The sequence below is a fragment of the Chelonoidis abingdonii genome, chromosome 1 (genome assembly GCF_003597395.2).
Source record: "Chelonoidis abingdonii isolate Lonesome George chromosome 1, CheloAbing_2.0, whole genome shotgun sequence".
In the NCBI taxonomy this organism is placed as follows: Eukaryota; Metazoa; Chordata; order Testudines; family Testudinidae; genus Chelonoidis; species Chelonoidis abingdonii.
The window spans coordinates 368,126,148-368,149,590 of NC_133769.1; the positions used below are offsets into that span (position 1 = coordinate 368,126,148).

The following is a 23,443-nucleotide window of genomic DNA, read 5'->3' on the forward strand; positions in this document are numbered from 1 at the left end:
TTGGAGATGGTGAGAGGAGGGAATAGGAACACACACACACACACACACACACACACACACTGACCTATAAGACAACTCCTTTCCAGTCATCTAGTTAAGTAATTTTTCAGAAATTTAAGTGGTTCAGAAGTTTGATTTACCAGAACAAACTGCACTTAAGCGACCAGCGAACCAAGACAGAAGGTGAAAATGCAGCCTTCAGTGCTTCAGGGTCCTTTCACTGGGGCAGAATACAAAAGCTTAGCCTGGTTGCCTAAAGACAGGAGTCCCACAAGATGTGCCATTGATAGCTATAACATGGTGCTGTGCTCAGACTATCAGCACTGCTGCATCTTTGCCGGTCTCCTACCTCTGGTGCCTCCTTACCTGTATGACAAGCAGAGTTGGTTTGCCATCTGACTCCTGAAAGCCATCAGTGCTAGTTATACTTAGGGAGGCTGATGCGAAAAGAACTTTCCCTCACGGGCCAAATACCCTGCATTATGACAAAGAGTGCAGAGTCTGAATGGTTCACTTCTCCAGGGACCTCTGTCTGATATTAACCTTCCCTAGGCAGAAAAGCATTCCCAATTCAGTTTTCCAGGGATCACCAGCACAAAAAAGGAATACGATCAGACTGGAGGGACTGTCAGCAAAAGATAAGTGTGCACTTTAAAAGGCTTCCCCACACACAGCCTATGTGATGCCAGTTACTTCTTGCTAAGGGGCTCATTCTGTTCTTCACTATATGCAAGGTCACTGCCTCTCCTTACCCACAAAATCGCAGCAAGAGAACCAGGGGCAAAAAGACATGGTAAATAGTTCTGTCTAAAAGCTTGACCACTGGCCAGTGCTGACAATTCCTCCATGACCTACAGAGAAGCACCCCATGCATACTGGCTTCATGCCAAGCAGAAAGTTCATGCTTGAGTGAACTTCCAGCCTGGAGATCTGCCTTCACTAATGAGTGGAATATCAAAATTGCTTATGACCTCAAACAAAAGCCTCTCTCAAAAATGCAATTCAGCTGCTAGGGATTGTCATCCCTTTATTCTGCTCTCCTGCACGACTGAGTATAGCAATAGGGTTGGACACCAAGGACTGGATTGCAGGATTGGACACCAAGAAGAATCCTGCTCAAGGCCTTTACATTCTGCATTCAACTTAAGCCATACATTGTACTGACAAATTTTTTTGACATAAGTGCTTGGTTGTATAAGTACCATGAACACCTCCATTATAAAATGCCTTTCTACTCTATTAACACCAAAACCTACCATATATACTCATTCATTAGCCCGTTTGTTTATAAACCGACCCCCAAGGCTGTTAGGTAAAAATAGCAAAAACTGTATGACCCTTTCATAAGCCAACCCTATATTTCAGGGGTTGGCAAACTTTGGCTCCTGGCCCATTAGGGTAAGCCACTAGCGGACCTGGACGTTTTCTTTACCTGAAGCGTTCACAGGCACAGAGCCCCTCAGCTCCCAGTGACCACGGTTTGCCGTTCCCAGTCAAGCCAAGGGGCTCCATGCCTGCAGACGCTCCAGGTAAACAAAACGACAATGTATTAGATATTCAATTAAATGATTCCATAGGGTTTAAAATCAAATTTTGGTGTAGACCTATTTAATAAGCCAACCCCCGTTCTTTGATGCATCACTTTTTTACCAAAAATATCCAACTTATGAGTATATACAGTAATTTAGTTTACTGTTGGCAGTTTTTTTCCAGTGTTAGATAGGTAAAGTGGAAAAGTGTTCCATTTTCATTTAAATCCGACAATTGCTTGTAACCATTCAACATTTAGGATATAGCTACATAGGGTGGTGCCAGGAATTGGATAAAATGCCACCTTCCTATACGGCAAGTACCTACATATACTATGACCAAATAATGAATTGGTACAAAAAACTTCAGAATGCAACAATTGCATCACATCCCACCCCGATCCAATATATTTTAAGAAATTAGTTGTATAGCCAAACGTGTAAAAACTTTAGATCTTATTTTAATAGAGTACATTCTTAAAATACCAGAATACAAGTTTGCATGCAGAATGAGGTATGACGATACAGATAGACAATCTAAAAACCTAATGCACAAAGCAATTTGTTTTTAGGTGCTGGAGGCAGCATGACTGGCAAGAATTATATTGCACATATTTGAGAATATCAACAAAGCCATGTTTTCTTCCACAGTTACTGCAAATGCACCATAGCCTACAAATCTGGGATCTAAACAAGAAGTGATCAGGTTACCAAAAAAACCCCAAGATTCCACCAACAAAAACGCTAATTTCAAACAAAGGATGTGAGGACAAGGAAGAGCAGGCCAAGTATACATAGATCTTGCAAATATCCTGTAGGAGACCAGAAGTACCACCCCAGTTTGAATAAGCTCGGTTCTAAAAATGCTTTGCGTTCTTCTTTCTCCACGGCATTCACAACAGTAACAGCTCTGGTCTTGGGGCAAATAGCTATTCCTCAAACTTCATTTTATGGATAACTTCAAGTCACTGTTTTTTCTACCTGAGATGGAGATGTTGGCTTGCCATTTAGAGCCATTTGTTGGGGTACCAGCTGCCCCTGAGGTGGCACTTGGGCAGTTTTTAACTTCTTTGCGTCTGCTTTTGAAGGATGCTCCTCCTCTTCCTCATCAGAATCTTGCAAGCCATATTTAGAGAAGTGAGCCACCTGTACAATGATAAAAACCAACATGTTGCTAATAGGGATGCAGACATGGGGAAGATCTTCAAAAGCACAGATGGGAGTTGGTGCACAACTATACCTCTACCCCAATATAACGCAACCCGATAGAACATGAATTCAGCTATAACGCGGTAAAGCAGCGCTCCAGGGGGATGGGGCTGCACACTTCAGCGGATCAAAGCAAGCTCGATGTAACGCAGTTTCACCTATAATGTGGTAAGATTTTTTGGCTCCCAAGGACGGCATTATATCAGGGTAGAGGCATACCACTGACTTTATATGGAGCTGGATGTTTAGCTGCCCCTTGGTCTGAAAGTCTCTCCTTCAATATTCTAGTGAGTAACTACATACTGAAGCACACATGAACTCTGAGGGAGTTCAGTCCTTGTACAGAACACCGCGTATATGCGAGCTCAGTTCTTAACGAATCACCTGGGAGTTATTTTGGACAGTTTGCACTTTGTCACTATTACAATCAGAATGATCTGTATATTACTTGAAAAATTTTAGTAGTACAATTCATGAGTTAAATGGATCAGGAAGAGCACTTTATTCAATAGTTTTTATACTCATTTAAGGTTTTAAAGGCACTGGAATTACAGCATTGACAGCTACTGGTTTAATCAGGGATTCTGACTTCTGTTCTACCCAGATCTTTCTGTAATACAGTTTATGAGCAGTCAGCAACGAGTAGCTGTGAACGTTACCTTGAACACCCAAGAACCAGTCTCTGGACGGTATTCTTTGAACTGGGCTCCCTGCTTCCGAGATACAGCCTCCAGTCTGCCTTCATAATTGATATCTGCTAGTCGTTCTGGGCTCTTTATCAAGCAGCGAGATGTTTTATCTGTTGGCCAAACTCCATCCAATGTAACTTCAGCTCGTCTGTTAAAATGTAGACCATGGAAGGGCATGAGATCACTGAGCTTTGAAACGAGGCATTCAAAAAAAGTTTACATCAAGTTCGAAGCAAACCACAAGCATTGGCTCAAACACTGAAAAAAGTCATGTACCATGCTTTAGTTCAGAAACATTACTGTCACTGACAGTACGCTTTGTCCAAGGTTAACAACATGAATGTATACCTGAAAAAGGGGTTTCGATTTGCAGGCTGCTGGGATAGCGAAAATAGAAAGAGGTCCTTATGGATGACAATATGGGTGACAGGTTGAACAAAATCCATTTACCAGGCTACCCCCTCCCCTCCCAAGGAGGGCACATGAAATGTTTGAATTACCTATTTAAACCTTCACCAATAGGTGGCTTCTGGTCATCATCAGGATAGACAATAACTTCTTTCCTGCGGATGTGCACAATCTCATCCAGATTTAAGTTAGTTAGATTTACCTCTCCTTCAAAGTAAATTGATCCATAACCTGGAAAGTAAACCAAACTTGTACTTCTGCTCCAATAGCAAATGCTGTAATACCACCCTAGAGAAGTGCATTGGCAAACTCTCCAATGTAAGTATTCACATTTTGTTCATTTTACCTGACTTATCCTTAAATTACCAAATACATTATTCTATTCAACTGACAGCAAGTAATTGAGTAGTCTTACTATTACCTTTTGCATTCTAAAAGGATGATAGTTTCAGTCCGTTGGTCATTGCTCCCTCTCAGTAATGAATTTGGACCTTTAAGCATCTTTTCTAGATCGCTTAAGACAGTCACTCCTGGGTGGTCCTATCCTCCATTTTTAATTATTTGTCTCCTTGCTGAATTCAAAGTACTAAAACTGCACACAATATCCTACGTGCATACACAACAGCAAGACTGACCCCAAGCAGTTGTATAACCAAACTAGTTTTACAGTCAATTCCTTTATATAATCATAAGGTTTTTGATAACAGTACTAACCTGGCAGCTCATACTGCATCTGTGATCAGCACCCATCGTTTCCCAAACACAAACTGAGAATTACAAAGTTATGATTTCATCCAGGGACAGTATCTGATTGTAAGTATTCAAATCTTTCCATTTTCCAATAATCATGGTATTATAACTGGATTTGCACAAAATCCAGTTTGAAGCTCAAGAAATGAATAAGTAATGAATACTACTCAGCTTGGCCAATAAAGTTGAGCTAGACAGCTCTTTGGAAAATATTGAGTCCAAGTTCTGGGCCTAAGCTACCCTCAATATCTGGATAACTACTGAAAATGTTGTCCTTTCAGATACCAGGTGTTGGAATTTTACAAGCTATGATTTTAGTTTCATCCTGTAGCCTAATTCATGCAGCTTGACATTGTAACCAATTTGAAAATTTGTTAAAGCTTTCGTCACCTAGGGATGATAAATTTCCCAAGCAAGGTAGCTATTTTACATTCATGTTGAAGAAACACACAGCCTGGGGCTTTAAAAGCTCTAAAAAAAAAAGAGTTGGTGGTAGGAGAATACATATCCAAAATGATTCTATGCTCACCTTTCCGACCTATAGTGAAATCAGTCACAATACACTCTCCTCTGTCAGTGGTAAGTTTAGCTAGATCCTCCATAGACGGGATGGTGTAGTAGCCAGCTTTTGTTAGGACAATTCCTACAGTAGAAAATAATTGAGCACATAGATGAGGACAAGACTAACTTCAGAAATTTTCTTAATCATTTGCCAAGAAAATGGAAGGACAGCAGAGGGGCCCTAAACAGAAGTTGGGAATCAGTATAATGTAAGCAAATAAAGTAATAAAAGCCAGAGGACAGATGGGCCTATCCAGATCTCTTATTAACAGTGTCAAGTTTATATTACTTTACAGTGAAAAATTCCATGCACTGAGTGTCTTAAGGTAAGATGAAAACATGGAACATCCTGGGTAAGAGGGAGAGGAGAAGGTAAGAAGATTTGTTTTTTGAGGAATGGCATTTGGTGGAGAGAAAGCTGGAAATTATTCAAGGGCAGCATACATTAAAAATAAAGCAAAGAATGTGGTTAAATGACAGCAAGAGAATCAGAAAGGAGGAAGACTGAAGATTGGCACTGCTGTGTGGTGCTGCTCTATCTGACCTGCTGGGTGAAGACTATAAACATTCTCGTTCTCTTCTTCACGGTCATCCTGCAGCGACTCATCATGAAATGAAGCATCTTCACTGCTGCCTTCCAGGCCATTCCGCAAGGCAACCCGCATATTCAGAGCCACAATGGTATCATCCACATTATTCTGGTGTTTGTGCACTGCATTCTCTGGGGTTTGCGGGATGGGTTTGGCAATCGGGTTAGTGTAAAATCTAGTCACTTCATGGTGATCATCCTCTTCCTCTCGCTCACCCTCCTGTCTGTGGTTCTCATCAACAGATCTTGATAGAAAGTTGAGCCTAAAGAAAGAATGAAGCCATTCAAATACAAGATTTCTTTAGAAATTAATGTGTCAGTGTTACAATACATTTGTTTCTCATCTCACAACAGGGCACACCAGATTCTTCCTGCTGCGTGAAGGTACACTTTCACATGTAACATTAGGCATTAGTGCCTGGAACGTATATTACATTGTTTTGGGAAAATGGGTTTAGAGTTAATTACGTCTTGCTGCCCAAAGGATTGAGCTAACCTTAGGGTGGTGATGCCTAGTTCACAACAGCTGGCAGCCTCAGCAATACAGATTGAGTGGCCCCATGGCTAATGTATTTCCCTAATCCTTACTAGGTGGTGACTCCAGGTCAGAACTGAGACTAGAGCTGATCAGGAATTTAACAATATGTTTGGCATTTTCTAATGAATCATTTGTTGAACCTGAAACTATTTGTGGAAATGGGTCAGTATTGACAAGTTTGTTTCGAAAGATTTGGAAAAAAAAGTGTTTTGAAATTGTTGAAATGGGATATTTAGATCTGACCCAAACATTTTTGATTGTCTGTTTGCAAGTCTGGATAGGAATTTTTGCCCCCCCCTCCCCACCTGGTAGTTTTCCAGGGATGGGAAACAGTTTCCTGCCCAGCTCTAATTGATACACTGTGAGGAAGCCTGTACTGTTCGTAAGAACCGCCATACTGGGTCAGACGAGTGGTCCATTTGGCCCAGCAACCTGTCTTCAAACAATGGCCAGACCCAGAGCTTCAGAGAGAGCATACAGAAAAAAAATGGTTATTGAGATCCTCTCCCAGCTTCTGGCGGTCACAAGTTTTGGGTTGCCCAGAGCATGCAGTTATATCCCTGATCATCTCGGCTAATGCCCATTGATGGACCTATGCTTTGTGAACTTATCCATTTTTTTAATCCAGTTATACTTTTGGCCATCACATCATCCTGTGGCAATATACTCCACAGGCCAACTGTGGGCTGTGTGAAAAGGTATTTCCTGTTTCCAGTGTTAAATATGCTGCCTATTAATTTCAACGCGCAAGCCCTGGTTTTTGAATTGAGGGAAAGAGTAAACATTTTATTCACTTTTTCCACACCATTCATGATTTTATGGGCCACTAGTACAAAAGCTGTTCCACAACCTTGATTATCTTTGTTACTTAAACATCTCCGTTAACCTCCTAGAAACTGAAGTCCCTCTATAAACACAGCTTCTTTTACAATTAAGAATTATAGTTTCAACTAGATGGGAAAAAATCAGTCATACAAAAATTGCACGTTATCAGTCCATATTCTTATTTGGATATTTAAAACATACCTATTGTCATGACATCAGCATTGCAAAGATGTCTATAAATAGCTCTCATAGCAGTGTTAAGCTACTGAAGACAGTGGATCCCACGAATAACTATGAGCTTATTTCTAAGCAAGAGGGTTATGTACCATATAGATTTAGATTCCAGAGAGCTTTTTCATAGATTTATTTGTTTAGGAGAAAGTGTTAACTAAATACTGTTTCCTAGTGGCATAATCAGCTGTGTCATGTATAAACATACCGCTCTCCATTCTCTGGATACTCAGATGGAGGTTCCAGATCTTCAGCTTCACGACTGACAGGAGAAAACAAATTGCTGCTGTTGAGATTTTTCAAAACCAGCTTCTTGATGCTCTTCCTGAAATATACCAAAGCAACAGTTCTCCGTGATCTGCAGCACATGAGAGCCATACTTTTGACCCAAGAGTATCGGGGTAGAAGAATATTTAAGCCAACTTGAAGCCACATTAGCTAGCATTCTGTCATGACAATGCCATAACTACTGCAAAGTTCTGTTAGCAAGAGGGGAATGAGGCCTCAGTTTGTTATTCCAATTGGGGGGGGGGGGGGGGGGTGGTTGAGGAAGTTTTTTTTTTTTTTTTTTTTTTTTTTTTTGTTTTTTTTTTTTTTTTTTTTACACAAACACTGAGTCAGCCTCACCACTTCAGAGGAGAGCGGAAGTGACCTCCAGGGCTAACATTAAATAGAACAGCTAACCTCATACAACAGGAAACTTTCTAAAGCCTATGTTTTATTACTGAACACAGGCCATTTCTAAAGACCTTTAACCAAGGTAAACTGGAGGACACAGGAAGCTGCAATTTTGTACTACAACTCCAGAAGAGCACAGTCTAGGGCTGACTGAGAAGAGTTAAGTTTCTCTGACTATGATTCTGTATGTAATGACAGTTTTTAAATACATGCAGTAGGCTGGGAAGATACCAGTAGGAATCTGAGGGAAGCTACTTGTAAAAGAATACATTTATTAATGCAAGACAAAATTTATATTTTGGTCTTTCATACTGCAAATTAATTGAAGTAAGCAACACTTTTATAGTCACAAGTAACAGATCAGAATCTAGTTTCTCATACAGTAACAATTAAGTCACAGGATCATTTTGTTTGACAAACTATTCTAAAAGTACTTGACAATTAACTTACGTTAGACCACTTTTGTCTCACTATAGTAAGCATATTTTCTGTCAGACTTATATGCAAGTCTTGGATCTTTGCTATCCATATCAACAAAGCTACAGAGCCTGCATGGTTACCAAATATGAAGGCACTATACAAAGGACAATTTCCTGACCTAACTGGAGAGTTTGGGTGCTAAGGTTGTTACGTTGGCAAGCATCTACACATGAAATAGGATGCATTAACTGTACCAAAGTAGTAACCTTTCTTCATTAAAGGCCAGAAGCCACATACAACTGCTATGAGAGCAAATGCACTCACTTTTTGATTTATGAGTGCTTGAGCCACATGGAAAGAGGTGGAAGATTAAACAAACATTTTTCTGAATAAAACTGATCTCCAAAGAAAAAAGAAAACTAACTTGGGCATGAATGCACCGTTAGATAGAGATGGCTCGTCATCATCCAGCCCATCAAAGAGTTGAGATTTGGAAGATCCCGCTGTCTGTAAAGCTTTTGGTCGCACTCTGGTCGCTGGTCGCGGGGTCAGTTTGTAATGGGTTGGCGTAGTCAAAGCCTTCTGGGCTGCTGGATTAGTCGGTTTCAGTCTCTGAGACAAAGAAAAACTCATGTAGCCAAAAAACAGATTTTCAAACTACTTAAGACTAAACAGGATTAACGTTTTCTTGTTTATTTTCACAGAAGTTAGACCAGTACTGTTGTCAAGACAAAAAAATCTTTGCCTTGAGTAAACAAACTAAAAACCAAGAATTCAGAAGTGATGTTGTAAGACAAGTTAACTACAGACATTAACCCTGTATTCTCTGTTTGGTTACTGATTTGGCAGCAACAGTGCTAGCTCAATTTGAGGTCTGATTAATCCTTTTGGCAGGTGACTTGCTTAAACTACCACCACTTGTTTAAGAAATAAAAATCAAATCTACTTAGTGAGTTATGTCAGCAATACTGCAGCTCCTTTAGAGTGAGATTTCCCCACACTGGTAAAGCAAGTGCAAGAGTCTTACATGACAGCAATTTTTTTCCAAACAAATGTTATGAGATCACACACGGATTTATAATCTATAATTATGAATTGTCTAAGTGCCTGATTTTTAGGATATGTCCACACTACCCACCGGGGATCGATTTATTGCATCTTGTCTAGACACAATAAATCGATCCCCGCCGCGCTCCCTGTCGACTCCGCAACTCCACCAGGGCAAGAGGTGGAAGCAGAGTCAATGGGGGAGCCGCGGCCATCGATCCCACGCCATGAAGATGGGAGGTAAGTCGAAATAAGATACATCGACTTCAGCTACACTATTCTCATAGCCGAAGCTGCATATCTTACATTGACCCCCCCCGCAGCGTAGACCAGCCCTTAGCGATTCTGAGCATCTACTACACCCACAGAGCTCATTGGGAATGCCAGATGCTTGGCTAATATATGACCACAATATATGCAGTTAGGTATCCCAAGTGGCTGTCTGTTACAGATAAAATAGTGAGAATGCATTTATTATATATAAGACTACAATTTAGTCACTGGTATGTTTAGTAAAAGTAATGGACAGGTCATGGGCAGTAAACAAAAATTCATGGGCCCATGACCTGTCCGGGGTGGGGGGGCGATGACCTGTCCTGCGAACGTGGTGGGGCAAAGTACTGGGGGGGGCAAAGTCTGGGGGAGGGGGGGGTGTCACGACCCAAGGAAGCACCGTGGGTGCTGGGGAGGAGCGCACAGGTGCTGGGACAGGCTCCTTACCCAGTTCCTGGGAAGCGGCAGCCCCAGCTCCCTAGAGGTCCACATGCTGCTTCTGCTCTGCCCCAAGACCCAGTTCTGCAGCTCCCACTGGCTGGGAACTGCTGCCAATGGGAGCTCTGGGGGCAGTGCCTGGCTGCTGGCAGAAGCAGCATGTGGAGCTAGGGGAGCTGAGCCCCCCTGCAGGTAAGGAGCAGCCCCAACCCCAAGATCCCCTCCTGCTCTGGTTGGAGACCCTGAGACTGCCCCAGGAGCAGCCAGTGCAACTGACCGCACCGTGCTACTACAGAAGTCACAGTAAGTCATGGAATCTGTGACAAACATGGAGCCTTACTTATATAACACTTAGTTTCTCAACACCCCAAGCTAAAAAGATTATGATATAGGAAAATGGGCCCCTAAATGTTCAGATCTTCATTTTTTAAAACGAATCCATACAGAGAAGTTACAACAAACACAATCTTATCCATAAAAATGTGTTCTCAAGTATTTGAGTCCTCACCTCTTCTTTCTTCTTTGGGTCAGACATAGGGTTTCTGAAGAGAGGAGAATCTCCAAAGGGTGAGTAGGTCAAGCTATTGAAGTGCTGCTGGAGAGCTGCTTGTTGGGCAGCTGAAACATTTGGGTCTGTCAATGCTAGATAAAAAGTTGGAGAGATTAATCTTTTCTAACCATGTAGTTAGTACTCAGACTCACCTCAGGACATTTAGGGAATACAGAAGTGTCCCCTTTATCAAATCTGTCCCTTGTGGGTATTCACAGTTGTATCTGCTGACTTTAGTGACTTTTTACCACTGTCAGCCCTGTAAAGCCAGCTGAATTCTATTCTTTTCTTGTATAACAGAATTATTTACAAAGTTCAAATCCGTTTCACCTGTGCAAAACTAAAATGAAGGGAGTTGTGCAGATTAGCCAGAAGCCTAACTTGGCCTGGCAGAACCTGTTCATGGTTATCTGCACTTGTTAGTTTCAAGCCTAGCGTGTTGTATCCCTTCCAAGTCTGATTAATGTTGGTGCAAGACCCTTCTCTGAAGGTTCAACTATCTTGAAATTCACTTGTTCAGTTGATTATCTACCATGACTCCCAAGTTTTTCAGAGTCACTGCTTCCTGGGATAGTCACCCTAAGTATGACCTACATTCTTTGTTCCTAAATGTATACATTTACCCATATTATAAACACACAGTTTGCATGCTCCTAGCTTACAGAGCAATCTGGATTGCTCTGTATCAGTGACCTCTTCATTATTTACCACTCCCCCAATTTGAGCCATTTGCAAACTTTACAAGTGAAGATTTTCCAGGCCTTTGATAAAAGTTAAACAGCATAGGGCCAAGGACCAAATGCCGCAAGACCACACTAAAAATACACCCACTCAGTGATTCCCCATTTACAGTTACATTTTGAGACTTATCAGGTGGCCAGTTTTTAATCCACTTATGTCTGCATGTTAATTTCCTATTGTTCTAGGTTTGGGTTTTTTTTAAATGTCATGCAATACGAAATCAAACAGACTTTTGTAGGGTAAGTATATTCCACCAAACACTATTACTTTTATCAACCAAACTTGCCATCTCATTAAAAACGAAAGTTAAGTTGACAAGATCTATCTTCCCTAAACCCATGTTGATTTGGTATTAATTATATTACCCTCTTTGAACAGAGTCCTGTATCAGCCACTCCATTATCTTGCCCAGGATCTGCAACAGATACTGTTCCACTACCTTGGACTGAAGTAACTAAACTTGGTAAATTGCACTCTTACCCACAGCAGGCTGGGGAGCTCCAAAGCCCAGGGTGGCTGTTGATGTATTGAATCCAGGCGCTCCAAATGCTCCTGTTCCCAGTGTTCCACCTAATTTAGGCTGGGTGTTTCCAAACAGTGAAGTCTGCCCTGCACTAAGAGCTACACAGAGGATAGCAGCAGTTTACAGAAGGTTCCATCACGTGCTTGCAGACAAATTAAGTTTAGTCCACACATTTAAGAATTCCCTCAACTATCATTTGTTGAACTGCAAAAAGAAGTTTTACTGCACCCATTGTAAATTATCTGTGGATTCTTACAAGTCAAGGGAAAAAAACTTTCCTGTTCTGATCACATTATTAGAGCAAATTATTCATCTAATCCTATACATTCTCTGAACCATAGAGTTAACTATTAACCATTGGTGAGCTCTTATCATTCTAATACTTTACATTAGGAAAGCCCAATTCCAATATAGATCAGGTTTAAGCAGAACAAATAACCAAACGCTCACTAATCAGAGTTGAAAGTTGTTACAGGACTAGATACCACAATGTACTGGAAATTTCTTAAACCTGTAGCTAACTAGACAGCATGACATTCCTGTGTGAACCCTCAATACTTATTAATATCTTCTATTGCACAAAGTTTTGTATGAACTGGGAAGGGGAGGAAGAGAGATCTCTCAGAGTGCTAAAAAGACATTTCAAAGAGTGCAGACTCAATTTCATTCTGCTCTGAGGCAGTCCAGTCTCTGGATGTCCCCAATACCTGCCACAGCAGATCCTGAACTGTTACTACAGTTAGAAAGAAATCCCAATTACAGATGCCGCAGTGTTACACACCATCCCCTGGAGGCTTTTTTTTTTTTTTAAATAATAAACCTGTTCCAAATCCTGTTCCAAGTCCAGCGCCGAGAGTTCCAGCTGCAGGCTTATTTCCAAAGATACTATTCCCAGCAGTGCTCGCACCAAAACCTAGGAGTACAAAAGAATTAGTGTACTACTTTTAAGGTAACATTCAACTTCCTCTGCAAAGGATTCTAAGCAAACAAGCATCACTTGGCTAAGGACAACTTTGCCATCATTAGTACACCTAACAAACGTCACATGCTGTTTCTGGAGCTCAAATAGAATTTAAGGCCTTCAGATGGTGAAAATGTGTTTTAAAGCCACACTAGAGTTTTAAAAAGCATCTCCGATGCCTGGTCTACATTACGCATTTAAACCGATTTTAGCAGCATTAAACCGATTCAATGCTGCACCCGTCCACACAACGAGGCCCTTTATATCGATATAAAGGGCTCTTTAAACCGGTTTCTGTACTCCTCCCCAACAAGAGGAGTAGCGCTGAAATCAGTATTACCATATCAGATTAGGGTTAGTGTGGCCGCAAATTGACGGTATTGGCCTCCGGGCGGTATCCCACAGCACCATTGTGACCGCTCTGGAAAGCAATCTGAACTCGGATGCACTGGCCAGGTAGACAGGAAAAGCCCCGTGAACTTTTGAATTTCATTTCCTGTTTGCCCAGCGTGGAGCTCTGATCAGCACGGGTGGCGATGCAGTCCCAAATCCAAAAAGAGCTCCAGCATGGACCGTACGGGAGATACTGGATCTGATCGCTGTATGGGAGACAAATCTGTTCTATCAGAGCTCCGTTACAGAAGACGAAATGCCAAAGCATTTGAAAAAAATCTCCAGGCTATGATACAGAGTCCACAGCACAGTGCTGTGTGACAAGCGTAAACGGAAAGCCAAAGAATCAAATGGACGCTCATGGAGGGAGGGAGGGGGGACTGAGGACTCCAGCTATCCCACAGTCCCCAGCAGTCTCCGAAAAGCATTTGCATTCTTGGCTGAGCTCCCAATGCCTGTAGGGTCAAACACATTGTCCGGGTGTTCAGGGTATATGTCGTCAATTTACCCCCCCCCCCCTGAAAGAAAAGGGAGAAAAAAATCGTTTCTTGACTTTTTTCAATGTCACCCTATGTCTACTGCATGCTGCTGGTAGACGCGGTGCTGCGGCAATGAACAGCAGCATCCTCTCCCTCTCCCTCCCCGGTGGCAGACGGTTACCAACAATATGACTGCTATCCATCAGTCATCATCAGCCCGTGAGTGCTCCTGGCTGGCCTCAGGTGAGGTCGGCCGGGGGCGCCTGGGTAAAAATAGGAATGACTCCCGGTCATTCCCCGGCAGATGGTACAGAACGGCTGGTAACCGTCCTCATCATAGCAACTGGGGGCTGAGCTCCATCAGCCCCCCCTTTCATGTCTAAAGAAAAGATTCTGTACTGCCTGGACTATCATAGCAGCTGGATGCTGGGCTCCTCTCCCCCCACCGTTTAATGTCCTGCCTGGACTATCATAGCAGCTGGAGGCTGCCTCCCTCTCATTTTATCTCACTAAAAGTCAGTGTTTCTTATTCCTGCATTCTTTATTACTTCATCACACAAATGGGGGGACACTGCCATGTAGCCCAGAAGGGTTGGGGAGGAGGGAAGCAACGGGGGGTGTTGCAGGGGCACCCCCTGAATGGCATGCAGCTCATCATTTCTGCGGGATCTGACACGGAGCGGCTGTGCTCTCTGGTTCTCTGATACACTGGTTCTCTAGTACACTTGCCCCATATTCTAGGCAGGACTGACTCTATTTTTAGATAAAACATAAAGGAGGAATGACCCGGGGAGTCATTCCCATTTTGTCTTTGCGCCCCGGCCGACCTCAGCTAGGCCAGCCAGGAGCACCCATGACAGCAGCAGACGGTACAGAACGACTGATAACCGTCATCTCATCGCCAATTTACAATGGCACAGCAGACGGTACAGATAGGGATGGTAACCATCTCTGCTACCTTGCAAAGGCAAATGAATGCTGCTGTGTAGCACTGCAGTACCGCCTCTGTCAGCAACATCCAGTACACATATGGTGACAGTGACAAAAGGCAAAACGGGCTCCATGGTTGCCATGCTATGGCGTCTGCCAGGGCAATCCAGGGAAAAAGGGCGTGAAATGATTGTCTGCCGTTGCTTTCACGGAGGAAGGAATGAGTGACGACATTTACCCAGAATCACCCGCGACACTGTTTTTTTGCACCATCATGCATTGGGATCTCAACCCAGAATTCCAATGGGCGGGGGAGACTGCAGGAACTATGGGATAGCTACGGGATAGCTACCCACAGTGCAACGCTCCGGAAATCGATGCTAGCCTCGGTACATGGACGCACACCGCCGAATTAATGTGCTTAGTGTGGCCGCGTGCACTCAACTTTGTACAATCTGTTTTTCAAAACCAGTTTATGTAAAATCGGAATAATCTCGTAGTGTAGACCGACTCTATCTAGATGTCTCAGGGTAAGTTTGGCCTGAGAGAAGAGTGACCGGATTATCATTACAGACCACCAATGAAAAAGCAGCCTTAACAGCCCATCAGCAAGACAGACATCACTGAGCAAAGAATCAAACTAGGACATAGTGGGAAGACAAGTGTGCTCCCAAGTGAGAACATGTCTTCACAATTAAATACCTTCAAGCAGCCATTAAAAAAAATGGAGTTCTTACTGAAGAGTAAATAAATAGGGACAAATAGCCAAAAGCTAATGGGTAATCTGGAAAAGCTCCACAACAAGTTGACTTTTCTGTAAAGATGGGATGGTTGAAGACTACCCGAACACTGCACAAAATCCAGATCTAAGATTTATAAACCAACTGATGACTCAGCCATTTGAGTATTTAGAGTTCTGCACATAGGTGTTTGTATTTTCCTTGCTGCTGCATCCCACGCCCCCAATTCCACACCCTTAAAAACAGCAACTGCATAGAAGCTTGTAAGTAATTCCATTTGCTTATTTTCCACCTGTAGTCTAAGATGATAATCAGCCCCAAAGACTGACAGTAATTGTTCATACATCAGATAGGGAATATGCATCTGCAAATTAACTTCCGTGAAAAGATCCTGTTGTCTATATATTTAATATTGAATACAAATGAATACATGAGAAAAAACTTAAAGGAAGGCCTGAGAAATCTATATTGTCTTGTTTCAGAAAATATATTTAGAGTGAGCAATTTGGCATTTGTCACTTGAAATTTCCTCAAAAGAGGATAGCTATGGCAAAGGATTTTAACAGTAATATAATAAAGGTTCACCACTCAAGCTCAATTAAAAACACTTTTTACAGAACAGTATTGCCTTCCAAGATAGGTTTCAATTACAGATATCAAGATTTCAGATTTTACTGAAAACCAGAAAGGATCTAGATGTGGTAGCAGAACAAGATGTTTTAAAAAGTTTCTTCAACCCCACTGGACAAAACAAGTCCCATTTTACGCTGTTTATACCACACACACACCCCTCTGATTCTTTCTGAGAAACCAGTTCACAACTCAAGTACATAGGAGTGCACAGTTCAATTCCATTTCTTTAATTTAAATCAAATGCAATCCAAATCTAACAGGCAGATTAGTGGTTAAACTGAAGATTGTGAAGCCATCCAATTAAAAAGGTGATGGTTAGTCCACGCAAGGGCAGAGTCAGAGTAACAGCACTAACAGCAGAAATACAATACCAAACTACCATCCTCTTGCAAGTTGCATCAATGCAAGTATAACAAATTAGTTAAGAATGAAGCTTGCTATAGCCAATATTGTTTGCTACTGAAAGTATATACTTCAACACCAAGATTATTAGCAGCCCAGAAACAGAATGATAGACAATTACTCTTCTACAAAACCTGGAACACAGAACTCAAAATTGACCTTTTCTCAAAACAAAGATCCCTCCCCTTAAGCCTGACCAGCACAAATCCATCCCATGCCTGCTGGACTGTCCAGTCAAAGCTCATTTGACAGATGCCTGAATCTGTCTTTTGGGAGAGGATTACATTTCACACTTTGATTTTATGTCAACATAAATCAGCATTTCAGTAGTTCTAAAGCCACTATTTCTCTCAATTTTAGCATGAAGCTTCTTTGGTCTCAGCTCTGTAAAACCAAAAGATAACAGATTTCATGGGACTTATTAAAAAGAGAACGACATCACTGACTTGGTATCTTACACAATAACCCTCTTATTCACTCAACTTCACCTACTTTTGGAGCCAACATTAATGAAATGTCCAGTTTTTAACAAGTTACTAGTTCAGCTATAAATGTAGTAGTTAGAAACTGCAATAAGAAATAAGTTCTATCCTGACCCTTACAACCTCTTGCAGAATTTGTATATTGTATTCCCATTCACACCTACAAGTTTTAATTCAAACCATATAACATGCACCACTTGGTATCTGCTATTAAGTAACGGTGCATGTTTTAAAAACTCAACTATCTACCTCTTATCTGGTTCAGAGAGAGTCCTGTCTACAAAGTCTGCAAGAAGACAGTAGCATACTGAACCTGAAACTCCTATACAAATAGAATGCAAAATCAGTTTACAAGCAGAAGAGGAACAAGTCAATGTCCAAGACTTCAAGCTTTCCCCTTCAGCAATATGCATCAAGCACAGCTTACCTGATCATTTTAAGATTCACAATCATTTAGTATAAGATTCAGTAGCCTGGTGTGTGGTATATTCAGTGTAACTGTAAGAGACTGAATCTCACTTTCTTATATGTACCAAAATTGGAAGTATTTGTATTGGTTCCTAAAGTCAGGGTTGGTTTGTTACCAAAGAGCCCGCTGCCAGTAGTTGTACCAAACGAAGGAGCACTGGTCGTGGTGGTTCCAAATCCAGCAGGCTTACCAAACAGGGTCTGAAAGGAGAGCAACATGCTTTTAAAACTGACATCCATGTTACACTTATTATGAAATTCTGTTGTAACGCACCTATGCACAAGGTAGATTTAAGGCTGCCAAGGAAATAATCTCCTGATCCAAAATTAGCAGAGGCGCATTATCTACTGTGCACAAAACTTGGGCACCGGTTTAGCTGGCTGTCAGGAAAACAGTGAAACAGCTACAGTGAGATGGAATTAAAAGAATTCTATTGCTGAATTAATTTAACAAGTCTATTAGAAAAAAGCCAGCAATGTGTTCGATATCTAACTCACTAACAGAACGCCAAATTCTGCTGAAGTAGTTTTTATTTTAAATAATGTGCCCACCACAGTACTATGAGCACCTACAAACGCTCTGAAGAAGCGCAGAGCTAAGGCACTCAAGATTCCTTATTACTCCTGCTACAGTTTGGTTCATTTAGCAACCCAAGGGCCTGAAGTCAAGTGTTAGCATGTAAATGCTAGAGCAAAGTTCATTACTGATATATTAAAGTATGTAAAATTAAATTCATATGTGAACTAGTGATATTAGAAGTTAAGGATATTTTATAAGAGTAGTTTTTTCACATATGTATAGGGTTTTTATTCCTTGTGTCATATGTAGTACAAAGATACTCAGACGTGAAGTGGTTTGGCTCTGCTAACAACTCTAGTCATGTCTAAGGGCGTGTCTTCACTACCAGGGTAAATCAACCTAATTTACGCTACTCCAGCTATGTGAATAACGTAGCTGGAGTTGACGAAGCTTAGGCTGACTTCACTGCACCGTGTCGATGAGAGATGCTCTCCGGTCGACTTACCTTACTCTTCTCGGGGAGCTGGAGTACCAGAGTCGACTGGAGAGCGCTCTACCATTGATTTAGCAGGTCTAGTGAAGACCTGCTAAATCAACACCCGCTGCATCAATTGCAGCAGCATGGATCTCCCCAGTAGAGAAGACATGCTCTAAGTGTACACTCAATACCAATCATTTTATAGGTCAATTACTCAGGCACTTTTGTTGTTTGTGCTTTTGACACTATACTCCAACATCTTGAGCATCTCTAGACAGTACTAGCCATTTGCCTGTCAGTTCCTATAACATATTCTCAGCACCTCCATGGGACCTGTGTTCATTCTATATATTTTATATTATACCCTTAGTATAAAACAGTTAAGGCTCTAGTTCCCTGGGATTATAGTGAAATTATAAAAGCAATGTGGTTTTCTGAAATCACTAGAAATACCCTGACAGTTCAGATCACACTACTTTGTAGGGGCACATTGATCCACAGAAACCTGCTGCAGGCCTCTAAAAATAACAACGTTTTTACATCCTTAGTCAATTTCATTACTAAGGTACAGACATACCGAACCGCCAACACCAAATCCTGTGTTGGCTTGCCCAAAGAGACCAGTTCCCGTTCCCGTTCCAAATCCAGTGGCAGCATTTGTGTTGGCAGCTGTGCCAAAAAGGCCTCCAGATGGCGAGGCTTGGGTTGCCCCAAATAAACCCTGCAAACATAAATCTTGTTTGAAAAAGGACCAGCATCTAACCCCACCAAAGAACAGTTATAGCACTTCTGTTGGACTATTGCAAAGATAAGTAGCTCTGAAGATCAGAGTTAATAATCAGAATCCATGATAAACCCTTTGATGCAGAATGGAATATATTTTCACGAACCTATATTACAGAAGAATTTAAATACAACTAGCTCTCACTCTCTTACCATCGTGTTTGTATTTGGTTGTCCAAGAGTGCTGGTGTTCCCAAAAGAAAAGCCAGTGTTCTGTGTTGTGGTGGCCTGGCCAAATGGTTTGCTGAACAGACTGGTAGTCTGTTGAGGCTGCTGACCAAAAAGGCTCCCTGCTGTTCCTGTTCCAAAGCCAGTCGTACCTATGATTGGCAAGGAAGTGAGAGTACAGATTACAGACTTAGAGCCCGGAGTCAAATTGATGCATTGGAGTCGAGTGAGATAAATGCACAAACCAGTAATCTATAATAGATGGTTGAATTCAAAAATCAAGTAACAGTGTCATGTGGAAAATCATGAATACTGTATCCCAAATTTTAAAAGAAGTTAATGGTTCATGTAACCTGTCAGACGTGTTTTTTTTGTTTAACCTGCCTGTGATCATCAGTGCTAGTATTAAACAAATACTGGGATTTGTTCCACAGTGACAGCTTACAAGTGATATACATATTCTCTCATAGAGCTGACTGACCAATGACACGTTTTACATGGTTAGCTGGACCTGTATTGTACCAATTGGACCGTGGTGTCAACATCCGACTAACCTGATGCATCAGGGGAGGGAAGGCAACCAAAAAAGGTTAGCAAAAGGAACAATTTTAACAGATGGCACCCAACATCAAAGTTCAAAGTCTACTATTATCTAGCAAATTCTACAGCGGCCAATACCTAGGACTGTCTAAATTCCTCCCAAATATTAATTTTTTATTCTTTTTCAGCCTCTAGGAGAAACAACTTGACTAATTCTGCTTGAGTGTGACTGACAGGAAATGCTGAAAGTATACACAAACACAAACTTATCAAGCCACATCCAAAGAAATGAGTTTTGCACTTTGTTTGGAAAGTGATAAAGTTCACGGTCATTGTTATCTCTTCAATAATTTCTAGTCTAGCTCCAGCTCTCATAAAAGTTTGTCTCTTGTGCTCATAACCCCACGTTTCCTGACATGATCCTCTGGACCAACCCGTCATAGGACATCATGGCCACAGAGAAAATAACCTATGGCCAATCTCATGCGAGGTTTTGAACTGTGTACGAAACCCACACTCTAGGATGGCTGACTTAACCCAATCCACAAGAACCTTAAAATGTGCCCAAGCAAGATCTTACTCTTTGATGGGGTAGGCATACACTGCTGTTTATACAATGGTTCGCAGTAATTTCCATCTTGAGTTTATGGTCACTGATTTTATAGTTATACAAGTCTGCCCTAATATTGCAAACCTGAATGTAGGGAAATGTTAGCAGAAGTTCTGTATTCCAACTTAGTTACCAAACTAATCTATCTTTCAGCTGTTCTTCCCATCACCACATTTCAGTTTTGCGCTAGCACTGATTTTTTAACAAGATTGTTTACTCCATAGGGCAAATTAAATCATGGAAGTGGCATCACAAAAGTGAATTACATTTGCTTGGTTTTCAGTTATTTTCTTTGGTCAAGAGACCCCTGCAATGGAGGTACATACATGCTGCTTGTGCTAAGAGAGCAGCAGGAGGCTAGGGTTTTTTCATCTAATGAAGTAGAGTTATCCTGATTTTGCTCTAATGAAGGAAGCAAGTTCCTACAAGCATTAAGTACATTTTCTATTGGGGGTTTTGTCCTGATTTAGTTGGCAGAACTGGGCTAGACTTCACTCCTATGTGTTTGATTGATTTCACTACCAATATCATGAATGAGTTCTATTTATCAGTGATTTTTTTGTTAATAGCACACAAGGACTGTAAGCTTTTTGTAACATCAGATCCCCTCTCAATATCTGTCGAAAGACATTACACTGGTGCATGAACTGATGCAAGGTTTAACACAAGTGTTTAACAACCAACGTTTGATAACAGTCATAATCTAGTTGTGTAAAGTGAGTTTACTAATGTAAATTGCCTTAAGAGTAAAGTGCAGAAAAGGTAAGTAGCCTTGAATTCCTACATACCAAGGTCTATGGTGACAGTAAAGCTAACAGGTATGTCAACACTTACTGGTTCCAAAAGCTGTTTTATTCTGTCCGTATGAAAAACCTGCATTAGTGGTGGAGGAGCCAAACAGTCCAGTAGCTGCACTGGATGTAGCTGTGGAGGATCCAAATAACCCCGCCGCCGCAACCGCTGGATTTGAGGGCCCTTTCCTGTTTGCCTGGTAATCTTCCAAACGAAGTTCCTAACCAAAAAACACACTAGTTTTCTTTACACAGTCATTCCATGTTGGACAAACCAAGTTTGAGCAATTGCGTTGTAGCTCTTAGATGCACTAAGCTCAGGAATTGGACACCCACCGCCCTCTCAAAAAAAACTCCAACATGTACAGAGGGAACATTCAAAGTTTATTACCACTTTAGAGATGTTACAGGTTTCAATAATATTCAATGCTTAAGTTAATTCCAGTTCTGACAGTAGGTTTCCTTAAGTACACCCACTAGTTCATGTTAAGCTATTTCAAACAAACAATGACCCCACCTTGTAAAGTTAACAGGGCCTTCTGATTAGGTGACTTGTTGAAGTTTTACAAACGATTTGCCTTTCAAGTGAAGAGCTTTCACAGCGAAGACCCCAAAGAGAATACTAGAGAGCTCCACAGCCCCTAAATGCTAATCATCCTCTCATTCTCTCTACAATGAAGAATTGTTCTTTACAGTATGTTTCTCCCTTTCATCCCAAGATAGTCAGAGCTACTTTCAGATCTGTAGAGAATGCCATGTTAAGCATTTAAAAGCCCAGATGAGGCAAATGAAAAGCAAATTGCTCTACTGGACGACAAGTCAGCCTGCCACAGGTATATCACTTTAGAAATTGAACAGCCTTCAAAGAACATCATTAAAATAATGCAGGCACTGAAAATTAAATATTTTAATGTCAGGATGCTCTGGTATCATATAAGTCATAAGACCAAAGCTTAGTGAGGGAGGTAGCAAAAGAGTTTAAATCTTTGATTTGACTGACCTCTAGGGATTTGCTTTCATACTCCTTCATAGCAGTAATACACTGGTGCTTAGTGCTGATGTTAGTGCTAACTCCAGATTTTACCATAGTATCTGTGCCGGTTGGTGGCTGCAAGAAAAGAGTTAGATATGCAATTTGTTTCATGTCCACCTATGTTTTTATAAGTGTAAATGTCTACTGTCCAGATATATACTGCCTAAATACAAAGCCTACATTTAGTACAGGCACTGGAATAGTGCAGCACTGTGCTATGTGCAGCAGTGGCCTTCAACAGCAATCAGCACAGTAAATTCCACCCAATAATTCTCAGAACTCAGCACAATTTGCCTTTTTAGTTTGTAATTCTTAAAGGCAACATGTCCCCAGACTTCTGATATAGTTCTCTAAACCCTTTGAGAGTTAGCCCCAACAACCTCTCCCCCTATCCTAGGGAGGATCACATATGCTTAAGTTTCTTTTCACTATTCTGTCCATTCCGTTGAAGTTCATCATTTCCTGAGAGATGGTTTCAGTAAAAAGAGTCTCCATTTCTATTAGGATGCTGCAGTACCCGTTGTGTGCACTCTCAGCCCTCTTTAAGTTTGTAAAGGTCAGTCACAGGAGTGTCTGGCAGGATGCGCCACATCCTCAGCTGCCCTCCAGGGCAGACAGAGGTTGAAATCTTTCACTATTACCCCATTTTTGCAGTTTCTCCTCTTTCGGACCATCATTCACTTCTCAACTGCCACAGAATCTTCAGGTTCATTTATTCCAGACACCTCTTAAAGGGGCCTCATCCTAAAGAGTAATCTAGAAAGATTCTTGGTGTTTCAATCAATCTTTCTAGAGCTGCACTGACTCCAAAGTGGACAACATACCACTAACATACCAACAAAGCTTAGTCTCCACTGCTATTAGTAAGAATTTAGTCTTGATTATAAAAAGAGTTGCAATAGAACTTTAACATTTGTCAGCCCTCTGAAAATTCTATTTTAAATGACAGCTAGTAATAAAGTCTGTTTGGCAAGAATTCAGACAAGCTCTAGGTCTATGCAGCTCTAACAAATCTAGATGAGAAGTTAATCTA

The 23,443-nt window shown here is 41.4% G+C and overlaps 1 protein-coding gene and 1 long non-coding RNA gene across 5 annotated transcripts in view; both read right to left on the bottom strand.

Moving 5' to 3' along the window:
• Positions 1-23,443, bottom strand: part of NUP98 (nucleoporin 98 and 96 precursor) — a 60,070-nt gene that overhangs the window by 25,583 nt on the left and 11,044 nt on the right. Inside the window, exons 6-20 of one of the 4 annotated variants that reach the window (XM_032767109.2) lie at positions 22,378-22,485; positions 21,421-21,598; positions 19,422-19,588; positions 19,063-19,206; positions 17,604-17,688; positions 12,820-12,912; positions 11,957-12,097; positions 10,694-10,827; positions 8,852-9,039; positions 7,538-7,654; positions 5,691-5,998; positions 5,115-5,228; positions 3,928-4,066; positions 3,398-3,575; positions 2,511-2,675 (exon numbers count right to left, since the gene is read on the bottom strand). In XM_032767109.2, coding sequence (XP_032623000.1) covers positions 2,511-2,675; positions 3,398-3,575; positions 3,928-4,066; positions 5,115-5,228; positions 5,691-5,998; positions 7,538-7,654; positions 8,852-9,039; positions 10,694-10,827; positions 11,957-12,097; positions 12,820-12,912; positions 17,604-17,688; positions 19,063-19,206; positions 19,422-19,588; positions 21,421-21,598; positions 22,378-22,485 — 2,259 coding nt within the window. Of the gene's footprint in view, positions 1-2,510; positions 2,676-3,397; positions 3,576-3,927; positions 4,067-5,114; positions 5,229-5,690; positions 5,999-7,537; positions 7,655-8,851; positions 9,040-10,693; positions 10,828-11,956; positions 12,098-12,819; positions 12,913-17,552; positions 17,689-19,062; positions 19,207-19,421; positions 19,589-21,420; positions 21,599-22,377; positions 22,486-23,443 lie in introns of all 4 variants that reach the window. The other 3 variants (XM_032767108.2, XM_032767111.2, XM_032767110.2) reach the window with 3 other exon arrangements.
• Positions 16,091-17,545, bottom strand: LOC142046138 (uncharacterized). Its single transcript, XR_012655074.1, has 2 exons — positions 17,447-17,545; positions 16,091-16,921 (listed from the first exon to the last, which is right to left on the bottom strand). It is a non-coding gene; the product is annotated as an uncharacterized LOC142046138 (long non-coding RNA).